Below are 13,727 nucleotides of genomic sequence, written 5' to 3' on the forward strand. Positions count from 1 at the left end.
GTTGGGAGGGGGGGTAATTATTATGAGGAAGGAGCCATTTTTATATCTTGAATATAAAAAATATTGTGAACTGATACACAATCAAAAGAGACAAGGTAGGACCTGAGAACAAGAAATTATTTTTCGTTGGCCTTATACATGTGTTTTCTCTACTTACAACAACCACTGCCATTATGCATGGGTATTGTGATAAACTCTATTCCTTTCAGTAACAGTGCCACAGGCCTGTAGTCCAATTTGTTCTTTATCAAGTATTCATAGTACTCAACATAACGTCTTTGGCTTGGAATGGTTACACCCTGCAAAGATACATTCTTTGATTCTAATGTAACATGGAGTGTAAGGTTGTACTTAGATAGACTGTAATGTAATTTCTACAACTGATGATTGACACCTCAAATTTCATAAACTTACAGATGTCATTTTAAGGACTTTTAATTGCCATTTTCGGATATACTCCCAGATTCATTTGATGGAGAATAATGTATTGTATTAGATTTGTGTTGTCATTCTTGATTTGATGGTTGCAAATAATGGTTTAGATGCCCTGCTAATGTGTGGATTGTCAACTCAATTTGTGACCATAACATCCACAACTGATGAGGCATTGCCCCCAAAATCTCTAATAAAGTAACCACTTCCCCCTAAATGTAAAGTAAGCGTTTTGTAAAGTACTTGATTTGCTACCATCAAATCTAGGATTAATGCCTCCAAATCATCAAATACAATACTGTTATCTCCTAAATTGAAAGTACATGTAAATAAACTGTAAAATAATAACTGTTCAAAGGTAACGTATTTGTTTTACGTGACAGTTAAACCATTAAATAACTTTACAATATAAATTACATGTATCAATAAATAAAAAAATAGTCATGATTTAAAACAATAAAGACAACTTTTATATGTGGACTATATATCTATGGCAAAAATTAACATTGAAAATGACCAATCCCTACCAAACGTTTGAAGTGGACCATGTGTCAACTTCCCAATCAAAACTGAAAACGTAAATGACCCATTAAATTGTATCAAATTGATTAAAATAATCCAAAATGTAAGAAATTACCCACTTTAATCTGTGGTAAGGAATCCAGTTGAGAGATTATTTTCATATCATTTTTTATTTCATTCATTGGTTACGAAACTGGAGGGTCATTGATCAATGAGATCATGATTCCAGATTGTTTCCTCATAATAAATGTCATTAATTATGGGAGCCTTTATTACTATTCTGGGTACTGCTGTATACACAAAAGTGCTTTCATTAAGAGCCGGTACCCGCTACTTTTACCCGGCTACGGTAGCGTCTGGTACCGGCAGAATAAAATAAAAGCAAAAAAAAAATCATGAGGAAAAATCTAGTAAATAGATATCTAAGATCGTTCCGTCTGTAGGCTACGGGTATGTCTCCAAAATCATGATCTTTAGTGTTTATTATTATTTATATTGATGTCTTCGTCAAGGTCCATGTCAGAATCTAATCGGTAAAGCACTTTAACTTATGACGATTTAACATAGTGTTCATTTATGGAAAACATGTGGTGACTTAACAATGTTAATCACCGATTATTTTGTGCTGAACAAAAAGCTAAACACAGGTGAAGGTTCTATGAAAACGTGTAAAAAAAAAAAGCCTTTCATATTTGGAATTCCTCATACCTCTTTTTCTCGCTATTTGTTGTGATATGTGCAGATGAGTGCAGGAATTTTTAGAGTTGACAACAAGTCAACACATGAAACAGACTTTTACAGAATTTGAATATGATTTAAGGAACAACCATTCGATTCAGCAGGGAGGGTGAGTTTTGGTAAAAATATTATGGCAACCCTAAGTTTGAAAAGAACATGTCTGACCTTTGCTCACAATATAAAAAAAAATATTGGCTCTGAGACTAAACACTGCTACAGATTATAATAGAAAATAAATACATTGTAATGTTTTAAAAAATTCTGTCCTTCTGAAAGTCAACCAGACTAAAACTGCCAGCCTTTTCCTTTCAGAAGCAAAGAATTTCTTATCAGACTATGATATTTTGACCAACATTTCACAATAAGACACATGCAATTGCTCTACATGTCACAGTAATAATTAGGCAATAAACAACAACAGAGTTTCATTTTATTATGAAAATAATCAGCACTAGGAACCACCACATTTTATGGAATTTTATTTAATAAATGTTAAGTTTTGTTCCTATGCTTTTATTTGCATGTGTTAGTGTTAAAATTTTGTAACAAGTAAATAAAAGCCTAAGAACAAAATATGACATTTATCAAAATTTCATATAAAATGGCATAGTATGAAACAGTCAACAAAGTTTATCAGTATTAGTCTAGAAATGGATCTGGTGGGAATCATGGGGAGCTCCTGGATTTCAGGGTTTTGAGACTAAATCAGTTATGATTCATCATATATCTTGATTTCAAATTCATATATTTTATACAAAACTTAAGCAAATATTGCAGACTTAATCCCATATTTTCAAGTCAAAATTTAAATCTCAAAAAGGCTAATATCCAGGAGCTTACGGGGGGCCTTTGCCTCCCGGACCCCCCCCCCCCACCAAGGTGTTGCCCTGTGCACCCACTGAGGGCCTTAAGTGGCCCTAGACCCCTTGCCAAATTTATTTGGTACTTCCTTCTCTCTGTTAAGTACCTCCAGTCTGAAAAATTAATGAAACCCCTGCACAAGTTATTTCTTTACTTATGTAAGACTTTCAACAATTTTAGAATTAAAATCCATACTGAATGTAACCAATTGCCATTACATAATATATCTTTCCTGAAAGTATTTTGATGTTTCTTGGAAGTATACAACTTTTCACATGCAACAGAATGTCCCTTGATGAGTGGTTCAAGAATCTGTCTTTAGAAAAACTCATACTATCATTGATTGTGATGTAATTAAGTTGTCTTGTATTTGGTGATTTATTACATTATACTTAAAATTCCATACATTGTTTCTTTTGGTGTATACATAATGCTTCAATTTTTATCTATTTTAGGAAATCCTTAATCTCTGGGCTAAAAAGTGTTCTTAATACCCCTTCTGCTTTTCATTGTATAAATTGTTTTCTATTACAACCTATTCATTAACTACCATGGTCTATACATATCACTTTTGGTAAAAAAATGTTGACAAATACATTTATCCCTTTTGAGACAAGGATATTAATATTTTCAGCCATGTGAAAATTCCTGATCACGCAGACTTTTGTGGCATCATAATAAAATGTTTAAGATGTAAAGAATTTAGGCAAGCTGTTGAAACATGACATTTTGAATTGGCAAAAAACTAATTTTGGAAGTGAGAAAATCAAACATAACAGAAAAATACAAGACTTAGAAATCTAAGACATCCTCAGGTAAGATTTCAATGTTCTTTAACTCAGCAGAGCCTTGTTAGAAAACTTGAAATTTTACCCTTTGGGTCTAAAGATTTCTCTTTCTTCCAGAAATGGCCCTTTGCGAGCTGAAAGGACCCATGTAAGATAAGGTCACATGTGCGTGTCTTAACCCGTTCTCATAACCAATGAAATGTCTTAAATGTGGCAGTGTCATAGACATATTCAAAACAAACACAAGAGAAAATCTGACGTCACCATATACTATGTTTCCTGAAATTGTGGCAATCTTTCAGAGAAGTCAACAAAATATATGGAAGACAGGTACTTATACTTGTTGTAGATCAAAAATTAGATTATCTTTCACTAATTAGAGAAATTCTTGGTCTTGTCACTCATTCCACTAAGCTCCACTCAAGAAAAAGACTTATAATTTCTATAACTTGTGAAAAATAATTGTTCTATTACCTTCACTCACTATTATAAAGGTTTTTTGTAGTTTAAAAATAAATAAATCAAACCTTCTCATCCTGGGTTCTTGCTTGGCCATAAAACCGTAGAGCTTCTTTGGAGTTTTCAAACTTGTGCCTGTGAAGCATGTAGGCACAAATCATGACTCCTGTCCTGCCCTGAAATAAAAATAGACATCATATGCCATATTTTAAATATAGTATTAGCCCGTTGAAACCTATTTCGCATCAATTTCCTCCTATGCCTTCTGTCTTCACAAAACTAAACCTTAAACATCAGCATGACAGGTGTCTTGTAATAAGCTAGAACTGCTTATCTATAGAAGCACTTTAGTGATTCTGGTATGTGTTGTTTTTTGCCTTCCCTAAGGGTACCTTTTCAGGGATTGATATAAACCTTGGTCCAAGGTCCAGGTCCCTCAATTTCTAATGAAGGACCTTTGGAATATCATTTACCTAGGTCATGGACCTACCATGTTTTACATGTACTTTTGTCAAAGACTTATCACTTTCATCTTGTGGATCTTTTATTGAGGATGCAAAAAAGACCAGGACTGTCTACTCTTGAAAGTAAATTTGAACCCCTTTAGTTCTTCTGTTCTTCTTGTGCTGTGATAATTTTTGTTCTTCTTGTGTTGTCCCATCCCTTCAGTATTTCTACTTATTCTTAATACTATTGTTCTTCAAAGTGATACAACTGCATTAGTGAAGTTTGTCATTACTGCCTTTTCTGAAGTCAAAGAAGAACAACCACTACTGGTTTAGATAACGTTACTATTCAACTAGTTACACTGCACTATATTCTACACAAAAAAAATCTTAAGATAAATTAAGTTTATTTTCTTACAAATTGTTAGCCAAAGGCATGTAAAATGACAAATGTAGAAGAAAGTTTATGACACCAAACCTTTCCAGCTTTGCAGTGTATGGCTGCTATGTTATCCTTGTCTTTTTTCAGCCACTCATCCAGATCTTCACAGAATGGTTTGATCAATTCTAGACGAGGTGGGTTGTGGTCCTCGAAGGGATAACATACAACTCGACCATGGAATCTGTCAGGGTCATAGGAACGTTCTGTACATCTGAAATAAACAAATATAACATTTATATCCGTACTTCAATGAACACTGGGTTTAAGATTGTTACATGTAGCCATATGCCCCCCAGGGGATATCCTAAAAATAATATCATATCATCTATTATGATTATATTTTACAATACTGGGTGAATGGGTTTTTTATCATGGTGATTTGATTCTCTCTATATTTACAGTAGACATGAAATGAAAACATGCCAATTTTCACCCCTCCCCATAATTTATCATTAGAAGGGAAAACAAGGAAAAAACATAGTCTTATATTATTATATAAGATTATCTACAAAAAAATGCCAGAGTATTTGCAATTGTTAATTCCAAACTCTTTTCATTCCTTGCATGGACATCATACTACACAATCACAATTTTTTTTAGAAATTCGCACAAGAACTATCTTCTACCCTGAATACTTCTTGCTAAGTTAAACGGTGGAACAAACTTTCACAAAATACCAGGGGTTCTAACTCCACTAACATTTTCAGAAATAGGATTCAGGGACATCTGATAAAAATCCAGACTCTTGACTTTATTGGTACATGACTAGGGCAAATATTACATGCAAGATTGCAAATGAACACTGCTTCACTCAACAAACATCTGTACAACAGTAACCTTGTAAAGTCCCCTAATTGTATCTGTGGTCAAGTCAAATCAGCTTCCCATTTTTTGCTCTTTTGTCCCAAATATACTCTATTAAGAAATAAAATCATATTTTCTATGGCACTCAATGTACCTATTACTGTAAATATATTATTGTATGGCTCAAATGTTCTAAATGCTGAACAAGTTTTTCTTAAAGTTCAGAAGTTCATTATCAAAAGTGAAAGGTTTATAAATGCTTGACTTCCATGTACTGCATCTTTTCACTAATTTTGTAATTCCATTTTTTCTATTGGTTTGTCTTATTTACTAGTCAGTTAACATCATTCCACACGCATTTTTTTATAAGCATCTTCTGGCAAGTGACACACAACTTTGTATAAGCTATTTAGCTTCTTTCCGAATCCTACCATTAGTTTATGCATGTAAATGTATAAACTGTATTTGCTGATGCTTATATACTTAAATAAATATGTTTAAACTAATTTATCATATTTGATAAAATTACACTATAATTAAATAAAATCACTCATTTTCATGAATTTTATAGACAAGTATTGCTTGTAATAAATCTATATTGGCTCCAAAGAAAAAAATTGCAGACTCAAGTGTCTTTATTTTCAGGAAAGAATTCTATTTTACATTTGTCAGTGATTGTCTGTTCACGTCCAAGCAACTTCTACAGCCAACAATTATAACACAGGTTCAAATTATTGGTGATCCAAGGTCTGGGACCTTCAATTTCTGAGCTTGGACCTTTAAAATTTCTTTTACATAGATGCTGGGTCTTCAACCTTTTAGACTAATACTTTAAAGTGAACTTTTGGTCTTCATCAAGTGCACCACTGATTTAAGGAGGTAGACCTAGGATAAGGGACATAACTCTTTAAATCAGTGATATGTTTGCATCATATTCAATTTCACCAAAGCCTTTCAAGCTTTCCCTTGAAACAGAATGAAATCAGTCCAAGTTACTTTGATGCTTACACGAGATGGTTGTAAAATGGTGAATACAAACGTTCAAATGATTTGTAAGAGTTGTATCCCTTACCCTAGGTCTACCTCCTTAAAGTTTGCAAATGTCCAGGACCTTCTACTATTGACATTACATTTGAACACCACATATCAATCCTTAAATTTGGGGACTACAGATGATCCCTAAAGACTAGCAAGGCAAATCATTTTCTAACCTGCAAAATTTTTATTAAACTTTATCATGATCCATGACTAAACAAACTGACATAACAAGTCTGAAAATTTAAATTCTGCCAATAAAAATCATAAAACAAAGATTCTTTTAAATAAAAATAAAAAAAATATTTAAGTCAATCAACCGAGATTAAATTCCTAATCGCTGTAATTGTGGTTAACGATAGACTTAATGAAACATCATTTTAAAGATTTCAGGGCAATAACACATAAAGATTGTCAGATAAACCACATATAGGTCGCTTCGTCTAGGAGCCTGGTAAATTCTTCCCATAAAAAGTAATCATCCTATTGATTTGAGTATTGAAGAATACTTTGTAGAGCTGAAAAGATTAACATATATATATATAGGTCAAATACTTTATTCATAATAGAAACAAAATATTATAAATACCTTTTTTGGCAATACTGGCATGTCAATAAACAATTAAAACAATTGGATGCATTGTACTGGACCAAAAGCTTGTTAAAATCCATTCAAAAGTCTACTTGTTTCCCAGCTAATTCCTTCAGTGGCATTTTTATTTTTTAATATTTAAAGTTTTTTTTTAAAAAAACAATGTCCAAAATGCCCAAGGAAATTATACAATTTGTAATGTTGGAAATATTCACATGCAACAACTATTTCCACCAGAACTTATATATGATAATCTTCGTGGCAACTGAACCCCTAGAAAAAATAATATGTCTGTGTGAAATTTTTTTCATATTAGGGAGCACATTCAGCTTTTTTAATTAATTTTTAATATTATCTAGCATGTGGTCGAGATGAATTTCAACGGGTCTATGCTGAGTGAAGGTTGTACTAAAAAAACCTCAATGCTGCCTACCAAAATGTGTGATTCCTGAACACATGTTTAAGAATAAGGGTGACTTGTGGTTCAATTTCCTCTCTGAATATAAAAAATCTTTTTGTCTTAACTGCAGTGCAAAGTAGTCTTCGTGCATGCCCAATATACAATTCTGTGAGGACAATTCTGTCCCAAGCCCCATTTGGCAGAAGTATAAAGCATGCTCATTGACTACTCCAGATAAAAAATCTATTCTTAGAGAAAACACTATAAAATCACACAACTGAGACACAACACAAATTGTGAAAATTCTTTTACGCATGGGTACCAATTTTCATGGTTAAGTAAAAAATTATCATTTTTGGATATTCTTGAATTCATGGGTTTGAAAACTCTTTCATACAAACGAATGGGTAATTTCCACCAATAAAAGCCACAGAAATTTGTACCCCAGGAACAATAATACTATCACAGTAGCTTGATCTTATAGTCACAATGGATGGATCATAAAAACCATTTATATTAAGATATGACAAAATTTATTATCTGGTTTTACTGGTACACAAATGAACTAATTTATTTACATGTATACATGTATTTACATAGCCATATAGAGTAATGACCTAATTTAAGGTGAAAAGTACCACACCCACTCATTCATAGTGCACAAAATCAAGATAGCAAAATAATTTTTTTTTGTATTTAGTTTCATATTTAATGATTTAAGTCCATTACCACCAAAGTCATCATCTTTAACTAAATTATTACATTACTTAATCATCAGTATCATCATTTTCACAATGTGTCTCTTTCCACTATGAATAAGTGGAAATAACCTGAACACATGAGGTGTATTGTATGTAAACATAAAAGTGCAAGGCTAAACACTGACCTGAATTTTAATCATATTCTTTATTTACAAGTACATGAAACAATTTAAATGTATCAACAGCCTACTTCTGAAGTTCATTTAAATTTTTTTTTAATATAGGTCATATTTTAATATGGAAATTGACCAAATAGAGCAGTCACTAAAACAACAAGATAAACAAATTTGAAAGGCAAAATGACTTGATTTGCTCGGCATTAATGTAAATTGAAATAAGAGTAGTTACATTACTGACTAGGCACATTTCGTCAACTAAAAAAAGTATCAAGACACTGATGTGTTGTAAAGCACTCTTTGTTAAGAGCCCATTATCGATTTCTTGCGGGGCATCGGTTTATTTAATAAAATCTGAATTGGATACCTTCCTTGATTTTTCAGTATTTTAAATGTTTTATGGAAGTTATGTTTCTATATGTCCTTTATGTCTTAGGTTCACCTTTTATGTACCTTTTTATAAATAAATAGCTGTTTGTTTTAATTTCATTATTTTATGAAGAGACTTTGATCTTGCTTTTAATATTTTCCTTACATTAAATGTTCTTACCGTGATATGGCCCTGGTCGCCGAAACGGCAATAAACAACAACAATCAATCAATCAATCAATCAATCTTTGTCAAGAGCTTAAATTTGCATTTCTAGACCTACTTATACTAGAAAATTGTTAATATCCCCTACTCCCCTGCTTAAAACAGGGAACCCATTAGTCCCTGATATCATGTACCCAGTATATCCTGAGTAACCAATTTTTGCAGTTAAGTGTGTGTTTGTTTTCAAATGGCCCAAGAGAGAGCTAAAGCCTGTTCACCTTGAGAATTTTTCATTCAAAATGTTATGGTTTTTTTTTTTGTTAAAAAATTAAACAAACACTCAGAAGCAATGTAGTTCTAAATACAATCAGCACATTCTTTATACAACTGAGTAAACATGACCCACATTTTTTCATATAGATCTTGAGGGAAAAAATGGGTCCTTTCTTGAAGTCTTGGATTTACTACTGGGATATATTTTATTGAAAGTGAAGAAGAGCCATAATGTGTAATGTCCTTGACCTTCCTCTGTAAAATACATCAACAAAAAGGAGGCAACACATTAATGTAACCCTTAATGTTTATACAGTTAAATCTACAGGTAATTGTGTAACCTAGGTAATTAACTTGTGATATCAACCAAATGTTTTATTTCCCCACTAAATTATAAGGAGGTTCCTTTAGCCATTTGTCCAATAATTATTAATGTGGAAACAATGGTAGTTGATTGGTTAAAAATGATAAATTGACGTGAGAAAAGTTTTAAAATATGTTATTGTTTTTTTCTTCAAATATTATCATATCAATTTATTTGACGTCACAATCTCAATGGGTTTGTTTTTGACACTAAATTGAACAGACTATACAATGCTAACTTACTTTCAAATCAAAACAGAATTAAGAAATAAATCAAGGGAACTCCATTTTATTATTGTTTTACTATGGTCTGGCCATTTATGTTGCATTGCCTTACCCTGAGTGATAGAAAGGGGTTAAATAACTACAAGAATGGCCATAAACGGGGTTTCCCTGATTTATTTCGATTCTAATTTGACTACTTTTTTTATTAGACACAGCATATGAGATGCATGAAATGTTGGCCATATGTTAATCACTTTTTTACCATGGCTGTGGTCTAAAGAGCTTTCAAGCACATCATATTAAAATGACAAGCAATATATGGGTACCTACCCTCTTTGTATATAAATAACTGGGTACAAAATAACACAAAGTTCAATCATGAGTTTTAACTACTATTTTCAAATATTTTTCTTATAATTTTTAACAACAAAAACATGTCTGCTACCAACAGGAATTGAAACAAAACTTGTACAAATTTCTTTCTAGAATTAGTAAGATACCTAAATTTTTGTAAACATAAAATACATGTACAATAACAATCCAATATAGACAAAGAACACAAGTGTATTGCTATTTCCCCTCATTTCTACCTCATTATTTATTGATATGAGGAAAATTGCAGTCAAGAAAGGAAAATGAAAGCAGAAACTTCTCCTTCCTATGGTCAAATTAAGTGTTGGTCTGAAGTCTGAGGCCCATATACTTTTTAAATTTCGTTTACATAGGTCATTTACCCTGACCCCTTTAAATAAAATAAATGATTAATCTAAAGTTTGAAAGTGTCCACAACCTTCCACTCATGAAACCAAATTTGATTCCCTTAATTTGGCAAGGTAACAAATATGAGGACCAAGATATTTCCTATTTTTTTCTCTTATCAAATTTAATTAAAACCCATTAAGTCTGTAATGTATCTGCCAACTCTTAAGGAAAATTTTCTGGAAAGTTACAATTGAATATGAACTGCAAATTTGTACTCATAAAAAAAAAAACCTTTAAAAATAGGACATCACATTTACAGTGTAGTGATACCCCACGACTCTGGTGAAAAAAAGGTGGATGGTAAAATGTTCACAATTGCCAGACTCAAAAAACACATTTTGTATTGCTGCAAAATTAAGCTTAACCAGTTTAAAAAATCATTGATCTGTTCTCAAGTTATCTTCAGAAAACCACTAGGGATGGACAAACAGACATGCAACTGTTCACAGGGTACAAGTTTAGACATGATTTTCAGATCATTGAAGTTTTGGTTTAGGTAGGTTTCATTGTAAAACAAGAAATTAAATAACACTGGCTGTTGTCTCCTTGAACTTTGAACTCACAAAGAGCCCTATGCATGAGTATCAGTATTTACTATATATATAATTCAGGTGAGGTAAAAAAACTTTTACCATTTTCAAAAAGTACATTTTCTACTCTACAAACAGCAACTACTTTAACAAACACATATTGATCCTTCCCATAAGATAAAAAAAAATAGCAATAATTCCTGAGACTTGAGAGTTTTCTATAGTTCTCTATCAATATAACAGCATAACGCAAGTATTACAGCTGCCCATCACGAATTACTTCATCAAATGTTTATATTCGATCAGGAATTTTAAAGAATAACACAACTGAAACATTATGCATCAAACTTTCTAGGTCTAGTTAATGAATATAACAGTTGTAAAGCATTCAATGTACTTAAAATACACTGATATTTTTTAATTGTAAATATATATGACCTGAATTTATGGGAATGCAATCACTGCTATTTTCATCATAATCCTAAATTATGACAGTTGATGTGAAGTATCAAGGAAGCTTAGTGCCATAGTGGTTCTATGAAATTTTGCCATACAAACTGGAATTCTGTGCTTGATTACCTTGCTTCAATGGCAAAAAATGGATAGGGCATGTCTTAAGAAGTAAAAAGGATTTCATTTTGAAGGTTTCTTTGCACTGGACATCTAAAGGAAAAGAAACCAAAGACTTAAGAACTGTGGAAGCAGAACTATATGGCTTGAACAAGACCTGCAGGGAAAGAAAAAAATGGCAAAAGATAGAGCTAAGATGAGAACCTGTGTTGCTGCCTTACATTACATTGGCATTAAAGGCAGTAATTCAATGCTTTGTTACTTTCAGATGGCAACAAGTTGACAAGTCATAGCATTATGAGGATTCACACTACCCCGGACTTGACGTTTTATGAGCAACTCCGCAGGTGTTTCTAGAAAAGCAGAGGACACTTACCCTACCGGTGCACCTGGTCCATGCTCCCAGTTTTTAGTGGAGTCCGAGTTGCTCATTTACTTTTGTTACTTTGTATGTATGATTTTAGTTACTTTATGTTCTTTGTTGTGTGTGTCTGTTTTCCATGTCTGGTCTTTGTCTCTGGATTATATAACCTTGGTTCCCTTGATTACTCTTTCCCTTTCAACTTAAACAATGAACTCATCTTTTCCTTTTTTAAAAATTAAAAGGACAAACCTCATGTTTTCGGCAGGGTTAGTTGATAAATATCTTTGTCAGATGAAGAATATTTTTCTGTGACACTAGGGAAGGGGAAACAAATAAAATTCAAATTTACCCAAATATCTAAATGCAATTACATATCAGTACAAACTGCTTACTAGGTTATACCACCCCTCTCCTCCCTTAAAGGAAACCTCGAAAGTCATTCTGATGGAAATGCTAACTAGGAGGTGCACAATGGCATCATCCGATAAAAAATGTTAGAAAAGTTAGATTAAATTCCGTTCGCAGGTTTCATAAAGAGTTGCAGATAGAAACCTGGGGCAGACCGACATCATGATCACTATATTTATCCACTATTACAGTCTGTGCCTTCAGCCTCTAGCCTGAAGCTCAGGACAAGTAAAAATGCATCCTGGCTAGTATAAACTGACAGGATTATTGTTTGTACATATAGCCAGTTATACAGGGAAAAAACTTATGATTTTGGTTGATCAGGCCGGTAGCTAAGAAGTTTTTGGCACAGACTGCTATTAAATGTGTATTTGGAAGCTAGCTTAGCCAAGAAGGCATTAATTCCATACTATTCTATTGAAATGTTTTTAACACAAATTTTGAACAATGACAATGCGTCCCTTTCCTTTACACCAACATTCATTTAGTCTGTGTCCTAAATCCATATTGAAACATATACATAAGGTTGACCCCCATTTTTCCTGACATGTCATTATCTGTGAAATCAGTTTGTACACATAACCATAGGATATCCTGCACTAATTCAATGTTGATTTCAATTGATCACATATCTATTTCCTCTTTTAAAAACTATTTCACCAACTAATGTGGGCTATGCTTTGCAGCAAATATAAAGTCAGTCAAGTATACTGGAATTAATTTTGACACCTTTTTTGAGAAAAAATCATTTATACTATAAAACTTTTTCAAAGAAATTAAAAATAAAACACTACATGTACATTAACTTGACTTTCAAAGAGAGATCATGAAGCAGTAAGTCAGACCTGTAGAATTGTAGATATGATTTGCTTTCTGTGGATATTTCTAAATGACCAATGGGACTTTCCTCAGATAAATTTTACTTTCCATTGGTAATAGGTAATTTGAATTCTGGAACCCCAATTCAGTCAATTATAGAGTTTTGAAGATCTTAGTTGGAGGGTCCAATAAGTGGTCTCAGTTTCAAGACAAAATTATTTATCAAGGTTGAGCATTCTGGAGCAGGCAAGGCATAGAAGACCTCATCCTAAAATTGGAGAAACAAAATTTTTGCATGAAATCTTTGATTTTTCACAAATTATACGACAACAATTTTCTAGCCTTGCCTTTATTATATTTACACACCAACCTGAAATCAAGGATCCAACCCTGGAATTTTTACTACTTAGTGAAGTTCATGACACATGGGTCAGGTACATGAACAATCTAAACACAAGGTACCAATAAATTTTATGAAAATTT

General features: G+C 32.5%; 1 protein-coding gene across 2 annotated transcripts in view; it reads right to left on the reverse strand.

The window, feature by feature from the left end:
- The window catches only part of LOC148619857 (phosphatidylinositol 3,4,5-trisphosphate 3-phosphatase and dual-specificity protein phosphatase PTEN-like), a 54,491-nt gene that overhangs the window by 20,298 nt on the left and 20,466 nt on the right, over positions 1 to 13,727 (reverse strand). For both annotated transcript variants that reach the window (XM_088580209.1, XM_088580208.1), the window contains exons 4-6: positions 4,725 to 4,899; positions 3,869 to 3,976; positions 158 to 299 (exon numbers count right to left, since the gene is read on the reverse strand). In XM_088580209.1, coding sequence (XP_088436335.1) covers positions 158 to 299; positions 3,869 to 3,976; positions 4,725 to 4,899 — 425 coding nt within the window. The remainder of the gene's footprint in view (positions 1 to 157; positions 300 to 3,868; positions 3,977 to 4,724; positions 4,900 to 13,727) is intronic.

The sequence above is a fragment of the Perna viridis genome, chromosome 4, assembly GCF_037379345.1.
Source record: "Perna viridis isolate PV_CMFRI_1.1 ecotype Kerala chromosome 4, ASM3737934v1, whole genome shotgun sequence".
Classification (NCBI taxonomy): domain Eukaryota; kingdom Metazoa; phylum Mollusca; class Bivalvia; order Mytilida; family Mytilidae; genus Perna; species Perna viridis.